General features: G+C 41.1%; 1 protein-coding gene across 1 annotated transcript in view; it reads left to right on the top strand.

Moving 5' to 3' along the window:
• The window catches only part of scube2 (signal peptide, CUB domain, EGF-like 2), a 30734-nt gene extending 6477 nt beyond the window's left edge, over positions 1-24257 (top strand). The window contains exons 6-23 of the mRNA XM_036586643.1: positions 526-642; positions 2960-3049; positions 5341-5457; positions 5564-5686; positions 6077-6193; positions 9918-10040; positions 10396-10512; positions 11502-11591; positions 11774-11896; positions 12770-12937; positions 13441-13647; positions 19251-19424; positions 20094-20261; positions 21048-21209; positions 23193-23390; positions 23558-23710; positions 23809-23888; positions 24064-24257. Coding sequence (XP_036442536.1) covers positions 526-642; positions 2960-3049; positions 5341-5457; positions 5564-5686; positions 6077-6193; positions 9918-10040; positions 10396-10512; positions 11502-11591; positions 11774-11896; positions 12770-12937; positions 13441-13647; positions 19251-19424; positions 20094-20261; positions 21048-21209; positions 23193-23390; positions 23558-23710; positions 23809-23888; positions 24064-24210 — 2474 coding nt within the window. The 3' untranslated portion in view covers positions 24211-24257. The remainder of the gene's footprint in view (positions 1-525; positions 643-2959; positions 3050-5340; positions 5458-5563; positions 5687-6076; positions 6194-9917; positions 10041-10395; positions 10513-11501; positions 11592-11773; positions 11897-12769; positions 12938-13440; positions 13648-19250; positions 19425-20093; positions 20262-21047; positions 21210-23192; positions 23391-23557; positions 23711-23808; positions 23889-24063) is intronic.
• The last annotated feature ends 534 nt before the right edge of the window (positions 24258-24791 follow it).

The following is a 24791-nucleotide window of genomic DNA, read 5'->3' as shown; positions in this document are numbered from 1 at the left end:
TAATTTTATGCTGCGTTCACATGTTTGCATTGAAAAACTCTTCTGTGCATCATGGCGGTGCGTGACTGACAGTGGCATGACGCCAGGCAAACACTGCCATTGTGACAGTGAACATGGATAATTATCAGAGGACATTTAGCAGTGTACATTGTTCATTTAAGGTGGGGAGGGCAGGAGGACGATCTGTACTCTTTTGTTTTTTTGGTGAATTCGACAATTAAATATTTGGCATCGATGGCTCTGAAAAAAATCAACATCCAGTTTATTTCCCCTCTGCAGTCGACAGCAGCATTGGAAAAATAAAACTCTTAAAGGAAAGTTGTGCTTATGGCCTCAGTCTGCATTGAAAACAATGGGATATCCGGTCTAACCTCTGCACGTGAAGGCAGCATTACGCTCTAGCCACAAGCTTATCCACCCACATCTGGTCTGGGATCCTCCAGGACCAGGGTGGGAGCTACAGTCTTAACACGATGTTGAGCTGAGAAGCGTTGATCTAACTGTGTTGATGTGCTTGTGTCATAGTGACCTGTAACCATGGCAACGGCGGGTGCCAACACATCTGTGAAGACACAGAGCAAGGGCCGGTGTGCAGGTGTCACAGCAGGTACTCGCTGCAGGCCGACGGCCGCTCCTGTAAAGGTAAGGAACCTATGAGCTTTTGTTTTTCTTTCTGGGGCCACGAAACACCAAGACTGATTTTAAGGAGCGAAAAATTCCAACAGTAGATAATATCAGTGATATCATGTTGATGTAAATGCATATCATCAAAAATGTAAATGATTGCTTTATCATGTTAGTCTGTTCTTCTTATTATTATTATTGTAATTATTATTACATGCCATTAACTTGTTTCCAACCTCTGGTGGCCATATGGACAGTGTTTCCTCAGAATAACCTGTCCTCTGTTTGGGTCTTCAGGCTTCTGAATAGTTGGTTCATGATTCCTCTGATTGTATCCGTCCATGTTGTTGCTGGTCGTCCTGTTTCCCTTGTGCCTTTAACACTTTCAAGCATAGTGATCTTTTCCAATGCAGCAGTTCTTCTCAGAATATGTCCAAAATAAGACGCTTTGAGGCCTGATCTGGTGAAGGATGCATTTGTTTGATTTCTTTGCCGTCCAAGTAACAACACCAAAGTTCAAAGGCATCAATGTTTTTCCTGCCTCACTTTTTTATTGTCCACTTTCACATCCATAACGGGCCACGGAGAAGAGCCTGGACAATTCTAATTGTTGTTTGTGGAGACAATTCATTGCATTTGAAGATCTTTTCAAGTTCCTGTATTCTTGTTCTGCCGAGTGCCAGTTTGATCCTCTGTTGTTAATACTTGATCCAAAAGGGAAAAAGCTCTGCACCTTTTCCACATAATCTCCATTCTAGAAACCTTCTTGAAACTTTGAGTGTCACCTTTAAAATGTACTGTTTTTAATGTAAGCAGTTCACTTAAGATGAGCATGTAAATGTAGGCTATCATGCCCAAACGCTCTACAGCCACAAAGGAAGAAATAAACAGCTAACAACATGACATCACACTACGTGAGCGTGTTAATGTTACACGTCTGGATCTGAGTCATTCCTTTTTCCCTCTGATATCCAGACCAGCATTTTCTGCTGATGCCGGCTCATACAGGTACCTGTTATCAGATCGGTACCGTATTTGATGAAAATCAGTCATCAAATATGATCAGGCCAGCTTACAACTGTCAAAAGTGGTTTTCTTAAGTGATATTTAAAGAGACTGGGGGTGTAATGAGCCACGAACTGATTCACAAGATTGAGTTTTATGATTCAGTCTTCTCACAACATTTTGAACAGAATTTTTAAAATCATTTACTAATAATACTTTGTGTGCAAATGATGCAGCTGCATTAGTTGGCGTGCCCATTCTTCACAGTGCATTGTCTCATCTCTTTACGATGCACATGGCCACTGTTCTGCATTGCGATATCACAATGCATCATCAGTGCTTTATTGAAGGCCATTAAATGGGTAGAATCTTAATGTGATTTTATCAGCCAAGCTCTACATCAGTCGGGACATCATTTCTTCTGCATCTGGCCATCTCAGTGCAGTTCGGTTCTCCTTCCTGTGGACTGAAGAAACACACTTGCTTGTTTTATCTTTTTTTGCCCCCCAGTTTCTGCAACTGTTTCTTGGCAAGTCGCTTGTAGCTGCTATATAATTCTTCCATTTCCAAACAGAGCAGGTGATGGGGATTTCGTGCGCACGCACAAGCGCTCATACCCAGCCCCTTACACACTCTCTCAGATCAGATAGTGAGGAGCAACAGCTGGAGCCTGCAGGCTGTGTCTGCTCACCACAAGCGAGTGCGTGTGGGGTCCGCGTTTATCACGGCCTCGTCTTTCCCTCTGTCCTACCAGCACTGTCTTCGGCTTTGCTTTCTCTTTGTTATCTACCTCATGCATTCGCCGGCAAGATCACGATTCACACATAAACACTGAGCTGGTCGTCAGGGAGGTCCGCTGTGGTGGTTGCCACATAACAGATTTGAATGACGGAGGGTGAATTTATCTGTTCGGCTTGTTGAGTACAGATCAGTCTGGGTGATTAAATGAACTCGTATCACAGTGACATAAACAAGCCACGAGCCGTCTTGTAGCATTTTGCACACCTGGTACAAAGATTCTCCAGAATGCCTTTGAATAAAAACCCACTCGAGAGAGATTGTAGGTTGTGTAGGTTGCATTCATGATGGACATTTCCTCCTAATTTAAAACAAAACTGTTGATTTTATGCATTTAGCTAAGTTTGTTTACTGACAAAATTACAAATATAATTCAGCGCTTATGGCTGAATGAAGAATAGAGACAAAGAAGGGGAACAATGTCCCTCTTAATACCCTGATTTCAGAAGAAACGTGGGGTGAGATGGTGTCTACCTACATATGAACAGCTTCTTCCTCAGTGGTCTAATCATCTGTTCTGTCTACATTTCAGAAAGAGATGAAGCGGCCACCACCACGTCTGACCACAATGTCACTTCCCTCGCCGATGTGGACAAGCGTGTCAAGCGGCGCCTACTCATGGGTAAAAAAGCCTACTGCAGATAAGCCATAGAACCGGGATTCTGTCCCTTCCCGTGTTCTAGCTACAATCTGTGTCCCAAAGTGGGATCACATAAAGAAGAATGTGAAAGAGTTCCATTTAATCCAAACGTAAAGCATTAGGCGTTTCAGTAGCAGCCAAGAAAACTGGGCCCAAATCTAGCGTCTTGTGTAAATACAGAGGGGTATTTCCTGGCTGTGCTGGGCATTCCTCAGGCTTTGAAGCAAACTGTGAAATGGCTGAGAATCCGCGCTTTCTCGCCTCAGATCCCGCTGCTGTAAAATACGCCCTGGTGACGATGTGGTACATTTCACATGTTTTGCTGTGTGGACTGAGAGGGAGGAGACCTACTGTATACCAGATCATATACGGCCTCTGCTCTGTGTGTGTGTGCTTTGAGTTACTGACATTGTGGTGTTTCTGCTCTGTGTCTATATTGACATGAATGTCCACCAGAAATTTATAGTGATTGAAAATAGACTTACTGACAATTACTGGCCATTTTATTAGACACACGTACTTTGTTGTCACCTTGTAGGTGTGCAGTAAGAGACTGCAGCTCACCTCCATGCGCAGTTTGTGTTAGTCATCCTGTAGCCCCTCAACAGTGGTCAGTTTCTGAAACTACTGGCGGGATCTTTGGTGGGCAGATTATTCTCAACCCAGCGGTGATACTTTTTAAAAATCACAGCAATACGGCTACACCTAGTATGCGTCTACCTCAACACCCAGTACCATGTTGGTCTCTTTTCTGTGCTGAGAATCGTCTGCCACGTAAACTATATCTTATTAATGGTGGTCCTTTTGCATTGATGAATGGGGGGGGGTGGTGGAGCTGGTAAATTGTGGAGCAATAGATGGGCTTCTGTCAGTAATTGTAAACCTAAACGTTAAATGTACCGAATAAAAAAGCCCAGTGGGTGCAAATACAAACTAGACGTAGCTAATAATCTGGGAACGCACTGTAGGTATGTTGACATGGTTGTCCATTGGAGGTCATTCATGCTAGACAGTAAATTGGCAGTAACTGGTTTTACACCAGGCATCATATTACGCATAGTGTCAGAGCAAGAGTTCTGATCTAGAATGTTTTGGTTCAAGTTTTTTCTAACCCTGTTAGAATTTTGAATCTTTGACATATTGAAGGCAATAGAACCCAATAACTGATGATATGAATTTCTCAAGGTCTGAGTTGTAACCATTTAAAGAAGTGCTTTGTTGCCCACTTGGAAAGCTTCTGGGAATCAGGGAAATTCCACTGGTTGTTCAAAATGTCTGCAGGATTCAGTCTTAAAACAAAATGTAAACAAAGTCTTTTAGAGTGGTTTGATTTGAAATGATCTATTCTACACAAACCTCCAGATCAGAGCTGTTTACTGCAGCAGAGGCGTCCAAAGCCTTTAATACCTCTGAAAGCTGCCTCACAGAAAGTCATTACACAAATGGTTATGAATATCGTCGCTGTCTGAAGGAAAAAAACATTCTTAACTTGTATTGGAAGTTAATGTAAACAGAATTTTGGCTTTTTTCTGTTGGTCTGTTCATCATGGAATTTGAGCACAATACAAAGGGTAACTGGAGTTATTAGTACATAAAAGGTTTTTTGCATGAAAGTTTTTTGCATGACAGCAACCCTTTTTTACTTGATGCCAGAAATGCTGTTCTACATTTTTTCAAACACATTCATGGTAGAAAAGAAAAAATAAATAAATAAATAAAATAATAAAACCACAGCAGACACGTGTAGGTTCACAAGTGTAGCAATTTTATGCAAATATTTGTGCTGTGGATATTGCAGCCCGTGATTCCTATCACCAGCCCTGAAAAGAAATCCAAGCCATTAAGTTTCTCTAGAATGCACAATCTCATGACAAACCACTCTGAATAACTTTGTTTACATCTCAACAACTGAATTATGCAGAAATGTTTGAAAAATTGCCTCTAAACTAGTGCAAAGTCGAGATACCATTGAGTCAAGGCAGTGACAGAAACAGGAGTCAGTGCTAATACATAGATACACAAAGACCACATGTACATTGAAGACGTGTACAGTCTAGTCTTTATTTGTACAACATTATATACAGTAAAAAGTAACATCAGTCAAAAATCCTATGTTGATGATGATGGTAAATGACAGATGTCTGTAATCTCTAATATCACTATAAACGAGGGCATCATTTACAGATGGTGGTTCTGATCTATTAATATTGTTAATAATGAGTGACACATTTATGCACAAATATGATTCAAACTTTGGCTTCATGTTTTTCCAGAGACTTGTGCCGTAAACAACGGAGGCTGCGACAGCACATGCAAAGACACGTCCACGGGCGTTCGCTGCAGCTGTCCTGTGGGCTTCACTCTCCAACCGGACGGCAAAACCTGCAAAGGTCCAAACAACCGTCTGCCCCGGTCAACTGCTTAGAATACAGACATGCTAGAGTTGGAGGACCAGACTGTGTTTTGTGGCTGAGCTGCTGTTTTGTGTTTTTCTAGACATAGACGAGTGTGAATTTCACAACGGAGGCTGCGACCACTTCTGCAGGAACACCGTCGGCAGTTTTGAGTGTAGCTGCCGCAAAGGCTTCAAACTCCTGACGGACGAGCGGTCGTGCCAGGGTACGTTCCTGCTCTCCTCCAGCCGCTGATCCGGCACAGCGCAGGGAAACAGGGTGGGGGCTGGCGTATGTAGCAGCACTGGGAGATAAGACGGGGTGGGAGTCTCTTGAAGGGTGCCAGTATCGACTTGCCGGATTCCTTTGAAGATCCTTAACAAGAGCAAAGCATAAAGGCTCTAAGAATAGATTTTGGTAAAGCATACAGTCTCCACACCCTCTTTGGTCCAAACGCTCAGAGGAATGCACCTCTCCCTGTTATTATTAACCAAGACTTGGATTGTTTCTTTCATATTCAATATTTGATGTTAGAACCCAAAATGGGCCTATGTTGACTTGACAGCCAGGTATAATTACATTGCACTGCATGTATGTATTTCTTGCTTAATTATAGATATCGACGAGTGCTTCTTTGAGAGGACCTGTGACCATACTTGTGTGAACTCCCCTGGGAGCTTTCAGTGCATGTGCAATAAGGGCTACACGCTCTACGGGCTCACACACTGTGGAGGTAGGACCGGCTGGCGTGTTCCGTGTGTGTGATTGCATGTTTATGTCTCTAGCTTTAAAGCTGTGATTAGCAATTTGAGAGATAATAAGGGTCTAAGCCCAGCCCCAGCCCAAGCAGTGAGTCTTCTTAAATGTTTAATGGGCCCATATGAAGGAAAACCAAATTTCCCTTGCCTTTTTGAAAGAAGCTCATACAACTCATTCAAAAGAGTTTGATGTGAATATAAACAATGTAAAAATATCACAGAGTGCCATTCATTACTATCCACTCCGTACAGTCCACACAGAGAATCCACAAAGCAAAAACAGCATTCCTTTTGTTATGTCACAAAAAACGTACAGTACAGTACATGACGGCCAATCAAAATAGGGGTCATTTACATATATCAGACTTAAAGGCACAGCAACTAAAACAACCTGTTTAAGAGATAAAGAGAAAATAGTCATGTAGAAAAGTGTTTTTGGAACATAAAACCACACAAACATCATTACTGGGCTGCAGGGGGGGAAATGAAATGTAGAACATGGGCCCTTTAAAGGTGTTTCAGGGCAGGTAGGCCAGAAGGAGAAACAGGAAGCATAACGAAGAACAGTAAAAATATCTGATCTTTATTTTTATCAATATTATACAGATGAAATAAAATGGAGTTGCTATTCAAAAGTTTGCAATCAGTGTTTTTAATAATATAAAAACAACTCAGTGGTAATTATAACCTGATTCTAGACTGCTAGTGTTGTAAGTCTTTCACTTAATTATCCAGACACTGGGAAGCTGCAAAAAGAGGAAATTTAGTTGGGTCCAGATTGAGGAACGGAGCTGTAGAAGACTCTAAAATGACTGCAAAAGCATCAACAATAATATCTTCCAGAATTCCTCATGTTCCATAAGTGAAGTTCAAATCACGTACAAGATAACGACAACAAATTATGTAAACAGATAATTACAGTTTGGTATTTATCATTTTAGTCACTTATTGTTCCTAACATTATGTCTTTTTGAAATATTGAATAAAACTTCTAAAATACGTTTGATGAATAGTTTGGAACATTTAAATCCATTATTTTATATAAAATAACAAAAATTGTTATTTGGCGAATGATTGGTAGTGTATGCTACATAAATACAGCTGAGTTAGGTAAACAGAACAGTGTTAATGTGTGATTTTGGCTTTAAAGCACTTTTTTATCATCATATGTGAGGTATGTGTGAAATGTCTTATAAACGTTTTCTCATGACATATGAGAAATTATGTGACATATATGTTCCAAAAAAAATCGGACCCATCCATGCTTTGCTCCGGGGCACTGGCTGTGCACATAAACATCCGGGGCTCAGCCCAATTCAGTGTAGAGTTGTTTCGGGGTGTCGTCTCCGCAGGTTGTTTGGAAACCTGTGTGCAGTTACTACTTTTTTAAAATAATGTATTCACAAAACGTGCATCGATTCAGCAGCGTTGACTGGCGTGTCTTATAAACAAAATCATACCAAAAACGAAGGAAAAGAAGAGCAGAGTAACAGAAAAGGAACAATATTTATAACAGAAAATAAAATAAATTGAGATAAACAGACGTTTCCCCAATAATGACATTATTAAAGTCCTCTGCTCATTTCCTCTCTCTCAACATCAATCTCTCCTACTCTTCTCCTCTCAGATGTCCTGCTAGCACAGAACCGTTTCAGCTGTTGGTCATTCAGTGAAACTCTTCTTGCCCAAACAAGAAAAAAAATATTTAAATATAAAAGTTCACACATTCTGTCTTGGTCAGTTTTTGTCCTCATAAACCTTGTTCGAGGTCTGCAGGGCTCTACAGTATTTTGTGTATTTTGTCCATTTGAATATATTTCTTCACGTACAACATTTTTTGGACGCTGTAAGTCTGATTTGCAGTACTTCAAAATATGAGTTAACAGAAGGTACAAGATGACTGTCTAATGTCTGAACTTACTGTTTAATGTTCCGTGAACTTGAGGTTTTAAAACAACCAGTTTACTTGTTTTTATAAGTTAAACCCTTAAACAGCCAAAGTTTTATTACACACTTCTATAACTTAAGAATAGCTCAACCTGTTTGCACTGGGGTCCCTGTAGTTACTGAACAATAAGACTTAGAGTATAATAAACCTGGGATTTTTAGGGGTTAAAGTGTTTTTTACAGTGTAGTAGATTTATTTTTTATAGAAATTTAATGAACTCATGCATTTAATCTTTTGCATAAATCTCTAAGAGAAAGAAAAAGATGGGAGGGACGTTCCCGCGCTCTCCGTCTCTGACGATTTCTTTCTTTTCTGTCTCTGTTATCTTTTGAGGAGTGGGTGAAGGTTTGGGGCTGGTTAAAAACATTCGGGGCTTCAGCCCCAGAAGCCCAGGCCAGCGATGCCCCTGGCTCCGCCCATAAATACATTCTTTTGTTGCAACTGTTGCAAAATTGGTCACATTTTACAAAATACTGGCAAAAAATCCCATAAACTTAATGAGAAACTGTAGCTCAGTAAATGTCAGAATACCAGTATTTAGTGCATTATTCATTTCAAATTGTGTTTATTTTGCCTACATTTGAAATATCAAACTGTACGTATTTCGGTTTTGTTTGTTTTTGTCAATTGTTTGACTACATTTTGAGGGATAAACATCTGACGCGAAGCAGAAAGTTCACGGCTTGATGAACACGGCACTAAAAGACTTCCAGACATCTTCCTTATCATACTTGCCACACATACAGCTGTGTGCAAACATCTGGATATGCCTGATCACATGACATGTTTGTTGATTTTGTAAACAAAAATAAGTTAACACATCTTCTACAGGGAACAGATGTAAATATAGCATTTTCTGTTCATTTTAGTTTAGTTTTCATTTAATTTCTATTTGTTTCCTTTATTTATTTTTAAAACACAGTTCTGCACATTTTAATGCACTGTTACTGTTTATTTGCTGAACTGAACATATTTAAAAAAATTAAAACAGAAAATATAAAATGTGCCATAACTATTTTTACTTCTTTTCTCCCAATAGATAGACAGATAGACAAATAGACAGATAGACAGATAGACAGACAGATAGATAGATACTTTATTGATCCTGGGGGAAAATTAGCTGCCAGTATCAGTCACACAACACAGGACAGTTATAATAATAAGGGTGATACAATATAAAAACAAGAATATATACAAAAACCTGTCTACATGCATTCATACAAATAGAAATATACAAAAAATATGCAATAAGATCCATCCTGAGATAAAAAGGCAGTGCAATAATAAATGTACAAGGAGGCTCAGGTAACAGCATATAATGACAAAACTAAGGCAAATAGCAAATAAACAGTGAAAGCAGTGAAAATGTGCAGAAGTGTGTTTTGGTGCTGCGCTGTATCGATAAAGAGACCTTCCTCAGTGATGGCAGTGAAGCGAGACAGAAGCAGAAATTTTTAAGTCCCACAAAAAAAAAAAAGTCAGATTTCTATGAAGTTCGGAGATGATTCAGTCGGGGATGCTGGCTGTATCTGTAACGTAGGGTGAGATAATGACAGTATGACTAAACGTCAAACTAGGCTGAATGAGATTTTTAACAGCTTTGTCCAAAACCTGTCCAACCTCACAACAGGGTCTATGAAGGAACACCTTTGTGGGGCATGGATGGGTCAACTGTGAGGTTCAGTGAAGTGTTTCTGTTATTTAACCTTTGTGTTTATTGGGAATATTTAAGTCTGGCACTCTGTTCTCAGACATTAATGAATGCAGCGTGAACAACGGAGGGTGTAGGCACACATGTGAGAACACCATGGGGGGCTTCCAGTGTCACTGCCACGCCGGCTACAGGCTGCACTGGAACAAGAAGGACTGTGTTGGTAAGATGGCAGCAGATCTGAGTGATATCTGAATGTTTTTGTTTTTGTGCCCCCTGGGCTCCGTGTGTTTGATCAGTCAGCACTTCAACATGCCTCATTTTTCCATTGCCGAAAGAAAAAAAAAACAGGAGATACTTTGAGGTCCTCGTTTCTTTCTTGTGTTTCCTTTTCTGTCACACATCTCAAACCACTAACTTGAATCCACCTGTATTGAAATTGTTTTCCCTGCTTTGTTTAAACCTTTAGTTAGAAACCCTCTTTGTTCAGTTTTTCCGGTTGCTCCTCACTTCCTAGTCCGTTCTAGATCCTTTTGTGTGTCTTTATCTGCGAGTTTGCTGTGATCTTGTACATTTAGAAGCAGACGGGTTTTCAGCAGAGGCAGCCTCAGCCAAACCCACCCTGAACTGCAGCAAGCATGGAGGGGCTGAGCATTGCTACCTCACCTGCCAGTCGCAGGTTAACATCAGCAGTGGTAAGAGCGACTGATCTGGAGTTTGGTGGAAATTCCCTGTCTCTGTCTTTGATATGACTAATTATAAAATAATACTGAAATGATTGAAATGCAGCTCAATTTTTTTATGATTGATAATAATAATAATAATGTTTTCATAAAACACACACTCTCTCTCTCTCTCTCTCTCTCTCTCTCTCTCTCTCTCTCTATATATATATATATATATATATATATATATATATATACACACACATCAGTCAGATGCATAACATGACACTACATTCACGGCCTTGTGCTGAAGTTGTCTACTTTTTTGAATTTCCCACTCCACCTTAAATGGTGCTGCAATTATGTTCTAGCACATGTATGGGTGGCAGATTATAACTGCTGCACATTTAAGGTGGAACAGAAAATTCGAACAAAAAGTTGTCGAATTAAAAGCCAACTTCTTAAAATGTGAAACAATATTTAGCACCGTCTTTGTCGGGCTAGTGGGGCTAGTGCTAGAAAGTGATATTGACTTAGCTTTATCTATATAATCTATATAATATAATCAGTTTTATTTTTACTAATTTGCTCAATCATTTTTTTCTGATTTATTTTGGTTGTTAAAAGTGTTTCTTCGTAAAGAGTGAAGGGACATCCCAATATAATAAACCAGTAATAAGCCACTGTCAACCTACAAAAGTAACTTAAGCATTAGAAATGGTTACATTTGCTATATCAAATATTATAAACATATATATATATATATATATATATATATATATATATATATATATATATATATATATATATATATAAAGTGTCAGAAATGTAATTTATACCATGATACAAAATTAATAAAAATGCAAATTATACTGATCAAAACGCAAAATGAATAAACCAAAGAAAAACATAAATGAATAAATACGAAGTCCTAATAAAGCATTGTCAGATTGTGTTGTGTCAGGCTGTGAGTGTCAAACTAACACTGTTGCTGTTGATGTGGTATGTTGTCTATGTAGGGGCAGAGGATTCCTATACCGTGACCTGTGGGCTGCCCTTGCCAGGTGTAGCTGGTGGACAGTGGAATGACAGTGGCTCTCATTGCCTTGGTAACAATACAGTTTCACTTCCCACCACTATGAAAGTATTAACAGGACACAGCCGAAGCACAGCACTGATTCAAACAGACATCGTTCTAATCAAAACTGTAAATGTGACATAAATATGTCAGAAAATAAAGAGGTGAGGTTTTGGTCTTTTAACGTCATTGTCCTTCCCTTCTTTCCCCCAGGGTCAGACGCTACCTGTGGCCACAGGATCAAAACAGTGGCTACTTTTAAATCCGGCCCGGGGAAGTGCAGCCTGAAACGGAGTCAGGACAAGTTCACTGAAAGTTTCAACAAGGCTCTGACAGGTAACTGAAGTGACAGGCGTAAACCTGCGACCTCCTGCAGGGTCTCTGTTCAGAGAATAGGTGGTCGTGGTTCATGTAGGGAAGTTGACAGAATAAGCTATACTTCTCGGCTGGTCAGGGAGCCAGTGGTGCGGTGAGGTCATGAATGCATGAGTGGTGCAGTGGCTACTATGAATAGCCTGATTCTGCACTTCAGTCTGACAGTGTTAGAGAGAGCTGAACGAGTCAAACGTGGTGAGCATTTCAGCAGCTGAGCCACCAGTGACTCTAAATGATCACTGAAAGAGTCGGTGGCTCCAGTGTTCTCCTTAACAGGCTGTGAAGCTGTAAAGGCATTTTGTTACATTCGTTATTCACAGAGTAAAAGATGAAGGGAAACAGTGACCAAACACATCAGTTGAATTCTGTATTAATGCTCACATGATCAAAAACCCCATCTGTCTGTTAAGTTGAGTAAGAATTACAAATATTAATAATCATGAATGAAATTGCTTACCTACTGTATTTAATCATTTTATGTTTTGTTGCTGTTTAATAAAAGCAACTGTGTGACTTTTGAAACAAATTTCTAATAATTGTAATAAAATTCAATAAAACACTCTTTTTTGGGCCACATGCCATTTTGCAGGTTATTTCCAAATGTAAAAAACAGTTTAATAAAGTAGAATTATGGTGAAATAAGATTTCATTATACACTGAGACATTTCCTAAAGAATTTAATTGTGATGTAATCAAATGGCTGTAATGTAATAATAATAATGATTTGATTAAATTACCATTAGAGATTCATTCCCTTACTTGCTGAGTGAACTCTGTAATGTCCTTTTTGGTAAATCAGTCTCACCATGTGTGTTTTTGTGTCTGTTTCTCAAGATAAGAGGCCTTTGCCTACAGAGAATGTGCAGTTTAGCTTTGTGAGGCTGCACTGCAGCTCCTCGGGCCGCCGGCAGCGTAGTCGGCACGGGCGAAAGGCGGGCGAGGACGAGGGCTCGTCCATCACCGCCCAGTTTGAGCTGGATGTGAACCTAGAGGAGGTAACAGGTTGGTTTCGCTGCAGTGCCTGCAAATGCCCGTCTTCATTAAACCCAACACTCTGCTTCTCGCTGTCTGCTTGCATTTCATTGCTGCCATATGAAAACCTCTGAAATATAACTCCAAATTGTTTTGTCATTTTTTTTTGTTTCTCATACCATTTGGCCCTTTATATTGTGTGAATATTTCATGACAAATTGACCAATAGAAATAGTCAAAAATGAATAAGATGTAAAGATACATTAAAGCGTTTTCCGCCCGTTTCCTACAGAGCTACCGTTTCTGAGATGCGGTGTATTTTCTTGTGGCAGTGATGATTTGTTACTGAGTGATGCTCGGCTCGCTGCTTTTTTACTAAAAATAAATCAGCTAGTGAAAGTATCTCCTGTTTTGAGAGTGAAACATGTACTTGTGTATCTGGATGAGCTCGTGGGGGGTGTGCATGTTTTGGATGCCGTGTGTGTATTATGGTGTTGCCATGGTCGAGGTTTGGTATCGAGCGTCTCTCTCAGCAGAGGGCTGTGACCTGGCGTGTGTGAGGCGGCGTTCCGAGAAGCGTCTGAAGAAGACCATCCGGACTCTACGCAAGTCCATCAACAGAGAGCAGTTCCACCTGCACTTCGCCGGCTCAGAGTATGAACTGGCTAAGAAACTGCCCCGGCCTGGGGACACACCTGAGCACTGCGGCACTGGACAAACACTAGTCAACAAGAAGTGTGGTGAGTGACTCCATGCTGTACACTATGATAAGGTATACAAGAGACCCTGTTTGGAGTATCTTAAAGCAATAGGGAACGCACAGTTTCACCCTTGACCCAAAAGTAGTCGTTCTGCTAAGACAAGTTTGGGGTCCAATGTCTGCTTCTTTAGTTTTGCACTAGAGCTACGAGGCTAATGTAGCTAAAAAGCAATGGAAGCTCATACCCCACCAGTTATCACTGTGCATGAGATATGTATAATGTACTGTTATCTAGGGCTAAAAGATCTTTTATTCATATTGAAAAAAAATATTTTAAACTGTACAATATAAAATATTAAAAAGTGCAATTTTCAGTCTTTATTTTGATTTTCCCCTTTAGTTAATCTATAGATACTTAAATTATTAACAAACCTTCTGATGATGTTCTGGAGTTTTAGGTTGAAGTCAAGGTTAGATTTAGTAGAATCTGTCACTCTCAACCTCAAGTTGCATTAAATGGATATTTAGTTGAAAAACAGACTGAGCATCTATACGGCATCTACAGAGGCACATCAGAACAAATAGCTGCAATTTTTATTATAGTCTACATAATAAACGATGGTGTCTTGACGAGTTTTAAGTGGAGAGATTTAAACCTGAGCTTCGGACTGGCTGTTGCTGAGTTAGACCATAGGTGCCCAAACCTGGTCCTGGGGATCTACCACCCTAGAGAGTTCAGATCCAGCACTCCTGGTTCTAACATTCAGATGCTCCTGAAAGGCCTTCATTACATGGATCAAGTGTGTTAGAAGCAACCAAAGAACTGCTGTGCACATGACGATACAACCACTATTAACCGGGTAATCTGGCACACTATGTTCATTGTTCAGGCCTCAAGCCAGGAAAGCTGGTCTTTGTGGCCAGAAAGCAGATTTAAATTCATATTATATTATAAAATAATTGTAATTTAAATCGCAGTCACAATGTTAGAAAAACACAGTTGAACATTTTACCTTAGTCATTCAGCCCCACTGCTGTCTATAGAAACGGACAAGCACAAAAACTAAACTCAGACGGTTGCTGCTTTTCCTGTTTTTACTGTGTATTTTTATATATTTTTAGAGTAAACAGAGTCATACACTGTCGGAAACCTCATGAGCAAATCTACTTTGAACACCAAACATGCCGATCGATTCAAGCGCAGGGCGTTTACTTAACTCACACTTCAGGACGTTCAAGTTGGTCAGTTAGTCCGCCGCCATCTACTGAAGCTGGGAGTTTTAATGGGACTTATAATAAGTCCTTTTGACTGAAGCTCTTATTTCATCCATGTTGGCCACAGTATCCTACGCCGTGTTCAGTGTAGAGTATTTGGAGTGAGCGAGCTGGTGTGTGCGGTGTTAAAGGGGTGAGTCTGGGGGAGTGGAAAGTGGCCTGTAGGGAAGCTGTTGGCTCCTGTCTCGGCGAGCTGTTCCAGCTCCAGCGCTGGCATGGCTCACGTCCACCCTGTGCAGTACGTTCTCCACTTGGCCCCCGTCTCTCCCCAGCACCTCTGGAATAAACTCAAAGGTTTGAGCTGGGCTGTTTGTGTGGATGACTCATTGTTTCTAACGCAGATAAGGTACCAAGAGACGGACTCTTGCAAAAGGTCTGTTGGTGCCAAAGCTTGAAAGCTCATTGGCCTCTTTTATGATACCATCGTAAGGCTGGACAATTCCATTAGCTTTTAAAGGACTTCATGTCAACATTGTGAGGGACCAGTGTGGGGTTCTTTTCATGTGTCCGTGGTTGTGTCCACTACTTTTTCTGTCCTGGGAAAAAAAGACAGTGAAAGGGTGGAAGAAATGGAGTTTCTCTCACTCGAGTCTGATGTATGTCTGCTGTTTATAGAAGCTTTAAAGCGCTCTCTTTCGGCCTGCCTCTCACCAGCTTGATTCTCTCTCTCTCTTTCTCTCTCTCTCTCTCTCTTTCTTTATGTTGCAATGGGGGGATGGGCTGCAAGCGTTTGATCCATTCTAGTTGCAGTTTCCACTTGAGCCTGATAATAGAGAGGACTGAAGTGACCATTAAGTTCATACAATGGCTTCTGATTTAGAGGAAAGATGGCATTAAAAAACATTCAGCTTTAGTTTGTGACACTGTTTTCCACTACTGTGTTATCGCGAATGACACCATGGTCGCAGACACGAGCTTAACATAACCTGCAAAAATACACAACCTTGACTTTTCTGTTGCTTTTATGTAACAGATAATTAATGCGAAGCAGACCTAATTATGATCAAATATACAGTCATATGCAAGTTTGGGCTCTGCTGGTCAAATGGTATGTTTTATTGATTTTCTAAGAAAAAATAGATACACAGGCTTTTAAGCAAATATCTGCCGATACCAATATAATTCTGATAATATTGGCATTCCTATTTATTCACTAAGGAAAAGTGTTCTGTTATCAGACACAGCGACACAAGTAGAACATTTTCCATCCCGTTTCCAATCAGACTGTGTAGTCAAAACGAACTGTTGTATAATACGGGACGTTATTTGTGTTTGCCAGACTATCCCAGCGCACACAGATGGTGTGTTGATGTCATGGTGCTGGTTTTACATGGGGAGCCCGTAGCATCATTAGGCAGGCTGGAGGATGACTAAGAAGCGCAGACGTACAATTTCCAAGAGGCAGCTCAAAGGGAGCTTTAACCCTCCACTCTAAAAGGAGCTATATTTTTTCCTCCCCATCGCCACCTCCCCCACTGGCCTGCCCTCGCTAAGTGCAGTTTAGCCTTTTCAGTTTGCCCACTCCATTGTAAACCCCAGTGGGGCTTGGAGTGGGTGAGGAAAAATCCCCACATCAGCACAGCCACTGAGCTTCACTGAGGGAGGAAGGGGGTTTATTAGAAGGCCCTTGGAAATGTGTGCTGTCAGTTGTATTGTTTGCCACGTCCTTATGATTTAACTACAAAATGTACTGCTGCTTTATTTTGGGTTAGTGCTGTGCAGCATGTTTATATTATATATTTGAATGAAAGATAGATATGAGCAGTAGTTATATTGGTTTTGTCAGAATGGTTCACTTGTTAACTCAGGTGTCACTAATTTACTGTTCACTATGTAGTGTTTTCTAAATAGTAGTGAACTGACTGAGGAGCCATTAAAAGTTTCATCGATGTGAATTCAAACTCCTGATTCGCTATATATTGTTCTAACTCTGTTTTAGGAAGCAGTTCCGATGGTAAAGTGATGCATGCTGATGGTACACGCTTCATTCAGAGGTGTTCCCAAATCCTGACCACTACAGTGGAACAGCTAGAAATAAAGGCAGCTTGTTTGGAAAACATTTGCGCTTTTTGCTGCCCTCTCCTTCTGTAGCGTGTAAATGCGGCGGGTTATTGTTGGGATGTTTGTTTTCGTAAGGGAGACGTTTCAGTGGGGCTGTTTATTCAAGCGGGCAGTTTAAGTGCCAAATTCCTTCTTAGGAAGGGCCACTCGACGTGACCCCAGCCAGTGAACTGCTCGAGAAAATTGACTTCAGCGACACCATGGGAATCAATTAGCATCAGCTGTTTGGGCCCCTGCCTGATGGGGCGCGGGGAGCGATTGGGCTCCCCTCAATAGGGGGATTCACAATCCTGACCCCTTTTATTGGGTTCAGCTCCTTACCGCTGTGATACCATAGTGTTCGCCTATGTCATCAAATAAGCAAGAGTCCAGGGGACTTGAATAGAGGTGAAAGGTCCTTTAAACCTCTTTGGGGCCATCAATTCGAGAACTCAATAGAATCACCACTTTGCATTTGAAAGGCTTCAAGGTTTCTCTCTCTCTCTCTCTCTCTCTCTCTCACACACACACACACACACACACACACACACATTTTCCATCTTCTTCCTTTCCTCTCCTCCTCTGACTCTTAAAGCCAAGCTGAGACAATGCGTTGGTGGTTCTCCGTGGTCGTTGCTCAAGAGAAACAAAGAAGAAAAAAAATGAACTGATCCTGAAAGTTATACTCTCATGTTTTTTAAGGGAAGGATCAAGCAATTTGCAGAGGCTTGGCTTGTTAGAAAAGCCCTTTGTGTGACTCTAGTTAGACGCTGTTCCTCTTTTTGGCTGCCTGTGAATGTTGGGCTACTTTAAAACAGACTTGCTAAGCTAAAAAGAGCTTTTAAACTTGTGTGAGGCACTTAATTAACTTCATTAAATAGTCACATCAGCTTCCACCACCAGTTCACCCCTGTGCAGAGTCAGTAGCCAGTTCAGTCCGGCATGTGCAAAACACACTTGAAGGCTTTGCTATAAATCACTCTGTATAATTTTGTTTTTACAAAGCAAACATTAAAAAGACTTTGCTGGCTTCCCTGTAATCAGCCTTTATGAGTTCTTGTGAGGTAAAGGGGGCAAAGCTGCCTGGGAGCTGTGCAGCGTCTGCTTTCTAAGGTGTGGGTGCTTATGATGGGATTGTGTTTTGATGTGTGCAGCTAAGTGGCTGAGGAGAAGCTCAACTCTCCTCTTTGTCGGAATGTTTGGAATAGCCGCGTAAGGATGATTCGTGATGCCCTTTTAAACAGCTTAAAGCAAAAAAAATCAGACGATAACAAAAAACCCCCCTCCTCCTCCGAATGTGGTCAATGGGCCAGGACATGTTTGGTGTCTGAGGTTTGCCTCCTTTGGTTTGTACTGTAGATATGATGCTAGTGTACCTAACAGTTAATAGGAACGAACATCAGTTGGGTAAGCATTCAGCGAGCTGCATGCCTGATTCATCACACACTCGTCTCGAGCCACATAAACGTGTTAAGATATATAAAATATAATCTGATTTCTGACTCTGACATACTGTGAGCTATAAAAATGGACGTGGGTGCAGACAAAATGCAAGCTTGAAGATGGCTGCTACTACCCTTTTAGCTACTACCATAGCTAAAATATGGTCACCCTATGTTTTCAAAAAAGAGGACACTGTGTCTATTTGAGACATCCTAAAGAATTAGACCATATTTTATATTTCGGTATAATTAAATCTTTAAACAAAGTCTTACTGTGTCAGAACCATATTAACAAGAACCAGCTGTCCAAAGGGCTTAATGTCCCTAAAAGCTAGAACACAGAAAGCTGTCACATGACATGTTTACAAATATGCTGCCTAAAATCTGAGATTTTAAAAAATCATTTTAAGAAAGGGTTTTGGCCTTAAACACATTCATGGTGGAGAGGCAAAAAAGTCCCCACAGAAAACTTCTTTTTTGTGATTTACCACTATTTTAACATTTTTACGTATTACATCAACGTTACGTGTATAAACTCAGACACGTGGGTTCACTGGTCATTCTGAATCAAATAAAACTGTTCTCAACTCCACAGTGAAGACAAGGTCTGAGTTAGTATGTTTCTCTACAATGAAGCATTATAAACCCACTCTGAATGATTTTGTATATATCTCAGTGTATGAATTATGGGAAAATGAGGCAGTGCTGTACATAAGCTTCCATTACTTTGATAGCCCTTTTCCTTCAGTGCAAAACTGAAGAGGCAAACTTTGAGCAACAAACATGTCTTGATTGATTACGTTTGATGATTAGCACTGTAACGTGGGGCCGTCTGAATGTTTTAATGAGATGAGCGTCTTCACGTTCCTATGTTTCTTCCATCCAGTGAGCTGCAGTGTGGGAACATACCATGACACCGAGCAGGGGAGGTGTGTCTCCTGTCCAGCCGGGACGTACCAAGATGAGGAAGGACAAGTGTCATGTGAGGTGTGCCCGGGTCCGGAGGACGGCAGGGCCACCCCGAGAGCCACAGGAGCCCGGAGCATCGCAGAGTGTGGAGGTGAGACATCTCCAAAGAGCTCTCCTTGAACAGACAAGCCCGCAGCCTGTTTATCCCCGAGATATTCCCTCTCACTGAGGTCCTTCTGCTCTCAGATCTGTTGGTAACCCAGTTGTTTGTATGTTTTTGCCAAAGCTTTATCCAAGCACCGTTATCTTTTATAGCTTGCTCTATCAGACTTTTTCTCTTATACCCTGAATCACATCCTGCTTTTTGTCTGTAGGAAGAGTAGGAAGCTTACCTGTGCTGATAAAAATCTCACAGGCAGATGCGGTGGGGCTTGTTTGTGATGTAGAGGAATCTTAAGAATACTGTCACTGCTGATTCTTTCACCCTCACAAAAGATCCCCTGGCTGCCTCGTGTGAAGAGGAAAAGGCACCGCCATGTTTCTGTTCGACAGCACACTGTTATCACAGGCAGTTAGTCACCAAGGCCCAGATCTAATCTTCCGCTTTCTCCTGATAGACACAACAAAGGGGGCTATCAGGGCTGCCTCAATGGCATCCAGTTTGTTGATGTCACTTAGGAGATGTGGGAAGGCCTGTGCGGTCCAAGATAATGAACTTGCATTACATCATCTTAACCTGCTTTCTTTGAGAGGAGGGGTTGACAAGAGACCACAGCTGGCCTGTCTCAGATCTTCTTTTCTGTTTTTTTTTGGCCTTTAGGGCAATGCTCTCCTGGACAGTTCTCTCCTGACGGCTTTGTGCCCTGTCGGCCCTGCCCCCGAGGCACCTACCAGCCGGAAATGGGTCGCACCTTCTGCTTCCCTTGTGGGGGAAGTCTCATAACCAAGCACGATGGTGCAGTGTCCTTCCAGGCCTGCGAGACCAAAGGTGAAGATAACATGCTTCCAGTGCTTAAACAGGAATTCTATTGACTTAAACTGCAAAATTCATTTGTTAAGCTGTAATTAAAGTCTGTGGTTTGATGTGAAATGCTCCTTTCCAGAGAAACTTAACGAGTCAGAATTGGTGGTAGAAGTTTTGGTGATAGGAACCAGACGTCCAAACTGCTAAAGCCTCTAAAAGAAAGTTATTATACTGAATGGTTATGAATGCACTGCCTGATGCCTGAGACACTGTTGGGCACTAGTTTTGAGATTAGCCTAAACTTTTTTTCAATTTTTTTTTAAATCCATTCATGGTGGAAAAGTACATGCAGGGCATTGTAAGGCAAAATAGTTCCAAAAGAAAAGTTGTTTTTTCAGGTTTAACACTATTTTACCATTTTCAACATAACTTATATAAACTCAGAAGACACAGGTAGGTTCACTGGTTGTCTTGGACAGTAAGTAAAAAGGCTATATTTGTGTTGTCTACATTCTGACCCCTGGTTCCTATCACCACCACTGTAGAGAAAATGAGTTTGAAAGTTTCTCTGCAGTTGACCATGTCACTTCAAAACTGTCTGAATGACTGATTAAATCTCAACGACTGACATTTGGAAAAATCTATGGAATTCACCTGTAAAGTCCTGCTAACAGTACCTTTTTCTGTTAGATCAGTTGGAGCTACTTCTCTGTTCTTCATAGTAAATACTGACTCTATAATGCTGTCAGAATGCTGAGATTATGTCTGGGGGATTCAATGCCCAATGCTCTGTATTCTCTCCCCTCACAGTGCAGTGTTCTCCTGGACACTACTACAACACCAGCACTCATCGCTGCATTCGCTGCCCTGTGGGAACATACCAGGTGGAGTTCGGCCAGAACTACTGTGTGGCCTGTCCTGGAAACACCACCACTGACTTTGATGGTTCGACCAACATCACGCAGTGCAAAAGTATGCAAGATACGTCTTCTGTTAGCTCAGAAGGACTTATAAATACAATAAAAAAGGTTCTGTAAGAACAACGTAGAACCACCAGAACAGTGAAAAGAGGATGAAACTGAACTTCAGATTAAAACGACGATTCAGACGCCCAAATGTAGATGATCAGACATGTTCAGTGTGAAATTAGCTTCTTTCGTTTTGCACTGGAGCTGCGAGGCTAATGTAGCTAACAGGTAAAGGAGAGTGGGTCACAAAGAAACGTGTTTTATGTAGTTAAATAGATTCAAGTAGAACATGCTTTTGATCATCTCCTCGTATTTTCCCAGCAACATCATCTGTGAATTTTACAGCGAAATCCAACAAATATTTCTCAAGATTTTATACCATTAAAGTAACTTCTTTCATCTTTAGTGTTACTGAGTTGAGAATTGATGTCTGAATTACTTTGATCTTCCTCCTGAAGACTGTAATATGCACTCTCAGTGAGAGCGAGCTGGGCCAGTATCCACACGGTGAGGGGTATTTGTAATGCAGTGTTACAACTAAGCCTCCCAAAAAATGATAAGAGAGAAATGTACACATTCATATGTGAAACAGTTGTTTTTTGGAGGTTTTTTGTGCACAGATTCATCCAAAATGTACTATAAACATCATGTGAATATATTTACATTTTATTATTCTGGTATTGCCCTGTGATGGACTGGCGACCTGTCCAGGGTGTTTTCTGCCTCCCGCCCAATAGGCACCAGCACTGCCCCCCGCGACCCAGGAACATTAGCGGCTTAGATAATGTGTGTGTGTGTGTGTGTGTGTGTGTGTGTGTGTGTTCTAAAATTAGTTCTTGCACTTTGTGGCTGAAAATAAATTTGCCGCAGCCTTTGCTCACTATCCATCCATCCATCATCTCAACCGCTTATCCTTCTGGGTCGCGGTGGGGTGCTGGAGCTTATCCCAGCTGTCATTGGGCGGAAGGGAGGATACACCCTGGACAGGTCGCCAGTCCATCACAGGGCAGACAGACAGACATACACATTCAGACCTAGGGGCAATTCAGCATGTCCAATCAGCCTGACTGCATGTCTTTGGACTGTGGGAGGAAACCGGAGTACCCGGAGGAAACCCACGCAGACACGGGGAGAACAGGCAAACTCCACACAGAAATGACCCTGGTCACCCGGCCGGAAATCAAACCCAGGCCCTTCTTGCTGTGAGATGACAGCGCCACCCACTGCGCCACCGTGCTGCCCCCTTTCCTCACTACTTTTTCATAAATTTTTCCAGAGATTATTAATGTATTTGTGTTGAAAAGCTCATCTAGTTCAAAAAATATAGAACTGGTTTGAATAATTGTGCTTGTTAGGATTTACCATACTGTACAGCAGCTGTTACAACTAGTCCTCAAACTGTGCTACAGTTAACTCTGCCTTTTGGGTGAGTTATAAGGTTTGAACTCCCACCACTTTTGGCTAAATTACTCCAGACATGCTGGAAAGTCTATGTTTTCATCTGTAGTAGAAACGTCTACGCTATTTATATATAAAAATGATTCATCCTGCTCAAATACGTTTAGATTTAAAATTATTTTGCAAAATTCAAAATGTCTCAGGCTGTGCCCCACTCTCCCCTGATGTCACATAGCTAATGTGACATAGCTAATGTCATACAGTGTCAGGTAGAACATAAGCAGGTCTATTTGAGGTCATTTAACAAACTGATGAGTGATGATTTATGTAGGGAATGTGCACAACACTAATCTGGTGGCTATAAGCTTCCAGTACTTGTTAACTACATTACTCTCATAACTCTGGTGCAAAAATAAAGAAGGACAACATCAAACAAGCTGATCAGCTACACTTGTTCATTGAGTATATGTGATTTCTGTCTCACCTTCGCTTTCATTCACCTTCTGCTTATGTCATTAATTGTTATTTTCATTTTTAGTTGTTTTACCAGTTAATAACTATTCAGTACACCCTCCTGACCGTATCACAGACAGGCACTGTGGAGGGGAGCTTGGAGACTACACCGGCTACATCGAGTCACCCAACTACCCCGGTGACTACCCGGCCAACATCGAGTGCACCTGGATCATCAATCCACCTCCTAAGCGCAGGATCCTCATCGTGGTCCCTGAGATCTTCCTCCCCATGGAGGATGAGTGTGGGGACTACTTGGTCATGCGGAAGAGCTGTAAGTGAAAATGAAAAACAATTCAGCTCATTGATCTGGAATAGAAGTCTGTGAACCTCAGGGATTTTGGGCGAAGATGATGAGTAACGTATACGTGTGTCCTCCTGTTAAAATACACCATTGGAATGAACTGCGTGTGATTGCAGCTGTTTTTTTGTGTCCCACAGCTCTTCCAAATTCAGTGACAACGTATGAGACGTGTCAGACGTACGAGCGACCCATTGCTTTCACCTCGCGCTCTAAGAAGCTGTGGATCCAGTTCAGGTCCAATGAGGGCAACAGTGGGAAAGGCTTCCAGGTGCCTTACGTAACGTATGATGGTAAGAGAAAAGCGGAGATGGGATTAACAGGAGATGTTGTAGATGTGTAAAACAAATAAATGTGAATATTACATTGATTACTTATTGTTCGTTGTCAGAGGACTACCAGGAGCTCATTGAGGACATAGTCCGGGATGGAAGACTATACGCCTCTGAGAACCATCAGGAAATTCTAAAGGTAAAAATGAAGTTTCTCATCTTTCCTTAGAGCTCTTAGTAAAGGATTGACAAATGAGATTGTACTGCCACCTTGTGGATAAAGGTAGAAATGCAGCACAGTGTCTCTATTTTCTCTGATGATTGAATCATACTATTGAGATACTGATTCTAAATGTTTGATCTTTGTTCTTCAGGATAAGAAACTGATGAAGTGTCTCTTTGACGTTCTGGCTCATCCACAAAACTTCTTCAATTACACGGCTCAGGAATCCAGAGAGATGTTCCCAAAATCATTTATCAAATTCCTTCGCTCCAAAGTTCTGCGATTTTTGCGTCCTTAGGAATAATCTGCAGAGAACTCTTTACGGAGTCACTATACAGCCACTGAATTACAAACCTGGAAAAAAAAATCCAAATTGTCTCGGCTGTATGAAGACTGGAACGTACGCCTGGGATTTTTTTCACTAATGACTTTATTGGGATATTTTTCCACATGGAAATGAACTTTACTTCCATTGAATGAATTGGTAGCTGCCACTGTTACTGTACAGATGAGATACAGTGTGATGCTGTTGAAAGACAGCGTCCTGTGTACCTCACAGTCCTAAGCATCTGGACCTATATCTACAATATGGATGTGGGTGTGAGAGCAAAAATCAAAGACTGACACATTTCTGTCCTCTGACAGAAAATCATATACAAAGCTGTCTTGGACATTTCTTCAAATTCAAAATGCTTTTCGTCTTCACATTTAGGGATGCACAGTGATAACGGAATCATATCAGTATCTGCAGATAATCGCTTTAAAAATATCAGAACTTTTTCAAGCTCAATTTACTGCTTCTTCTGAAAATAAATCCGTAGTGCTAATCCGGGTGGATGCATTCACAATTGTATATATTGGCAATAGCACAAATATGTA

This window comes from Colossoma macropomum, unplaced genomic scaffold (genome assembly GCF_904425465.1).
Source record: "Colossoma macropomum unplaced genomic scaffold, Colossoma_macropomum, whole genome shotgun sequence".
NCBI classification, from domain to species: Eukaryota; Metazoa; Chordata; class Actinopteri; order Characiformes; family Serrasalmidae; genus Colossoma; species Colossoma macropomum.
The sequence above is the reverse complement of the archived record's forward strand: the minus strand, read 5'-3'. Positions and strand labels throughout refer to the sequence as shown.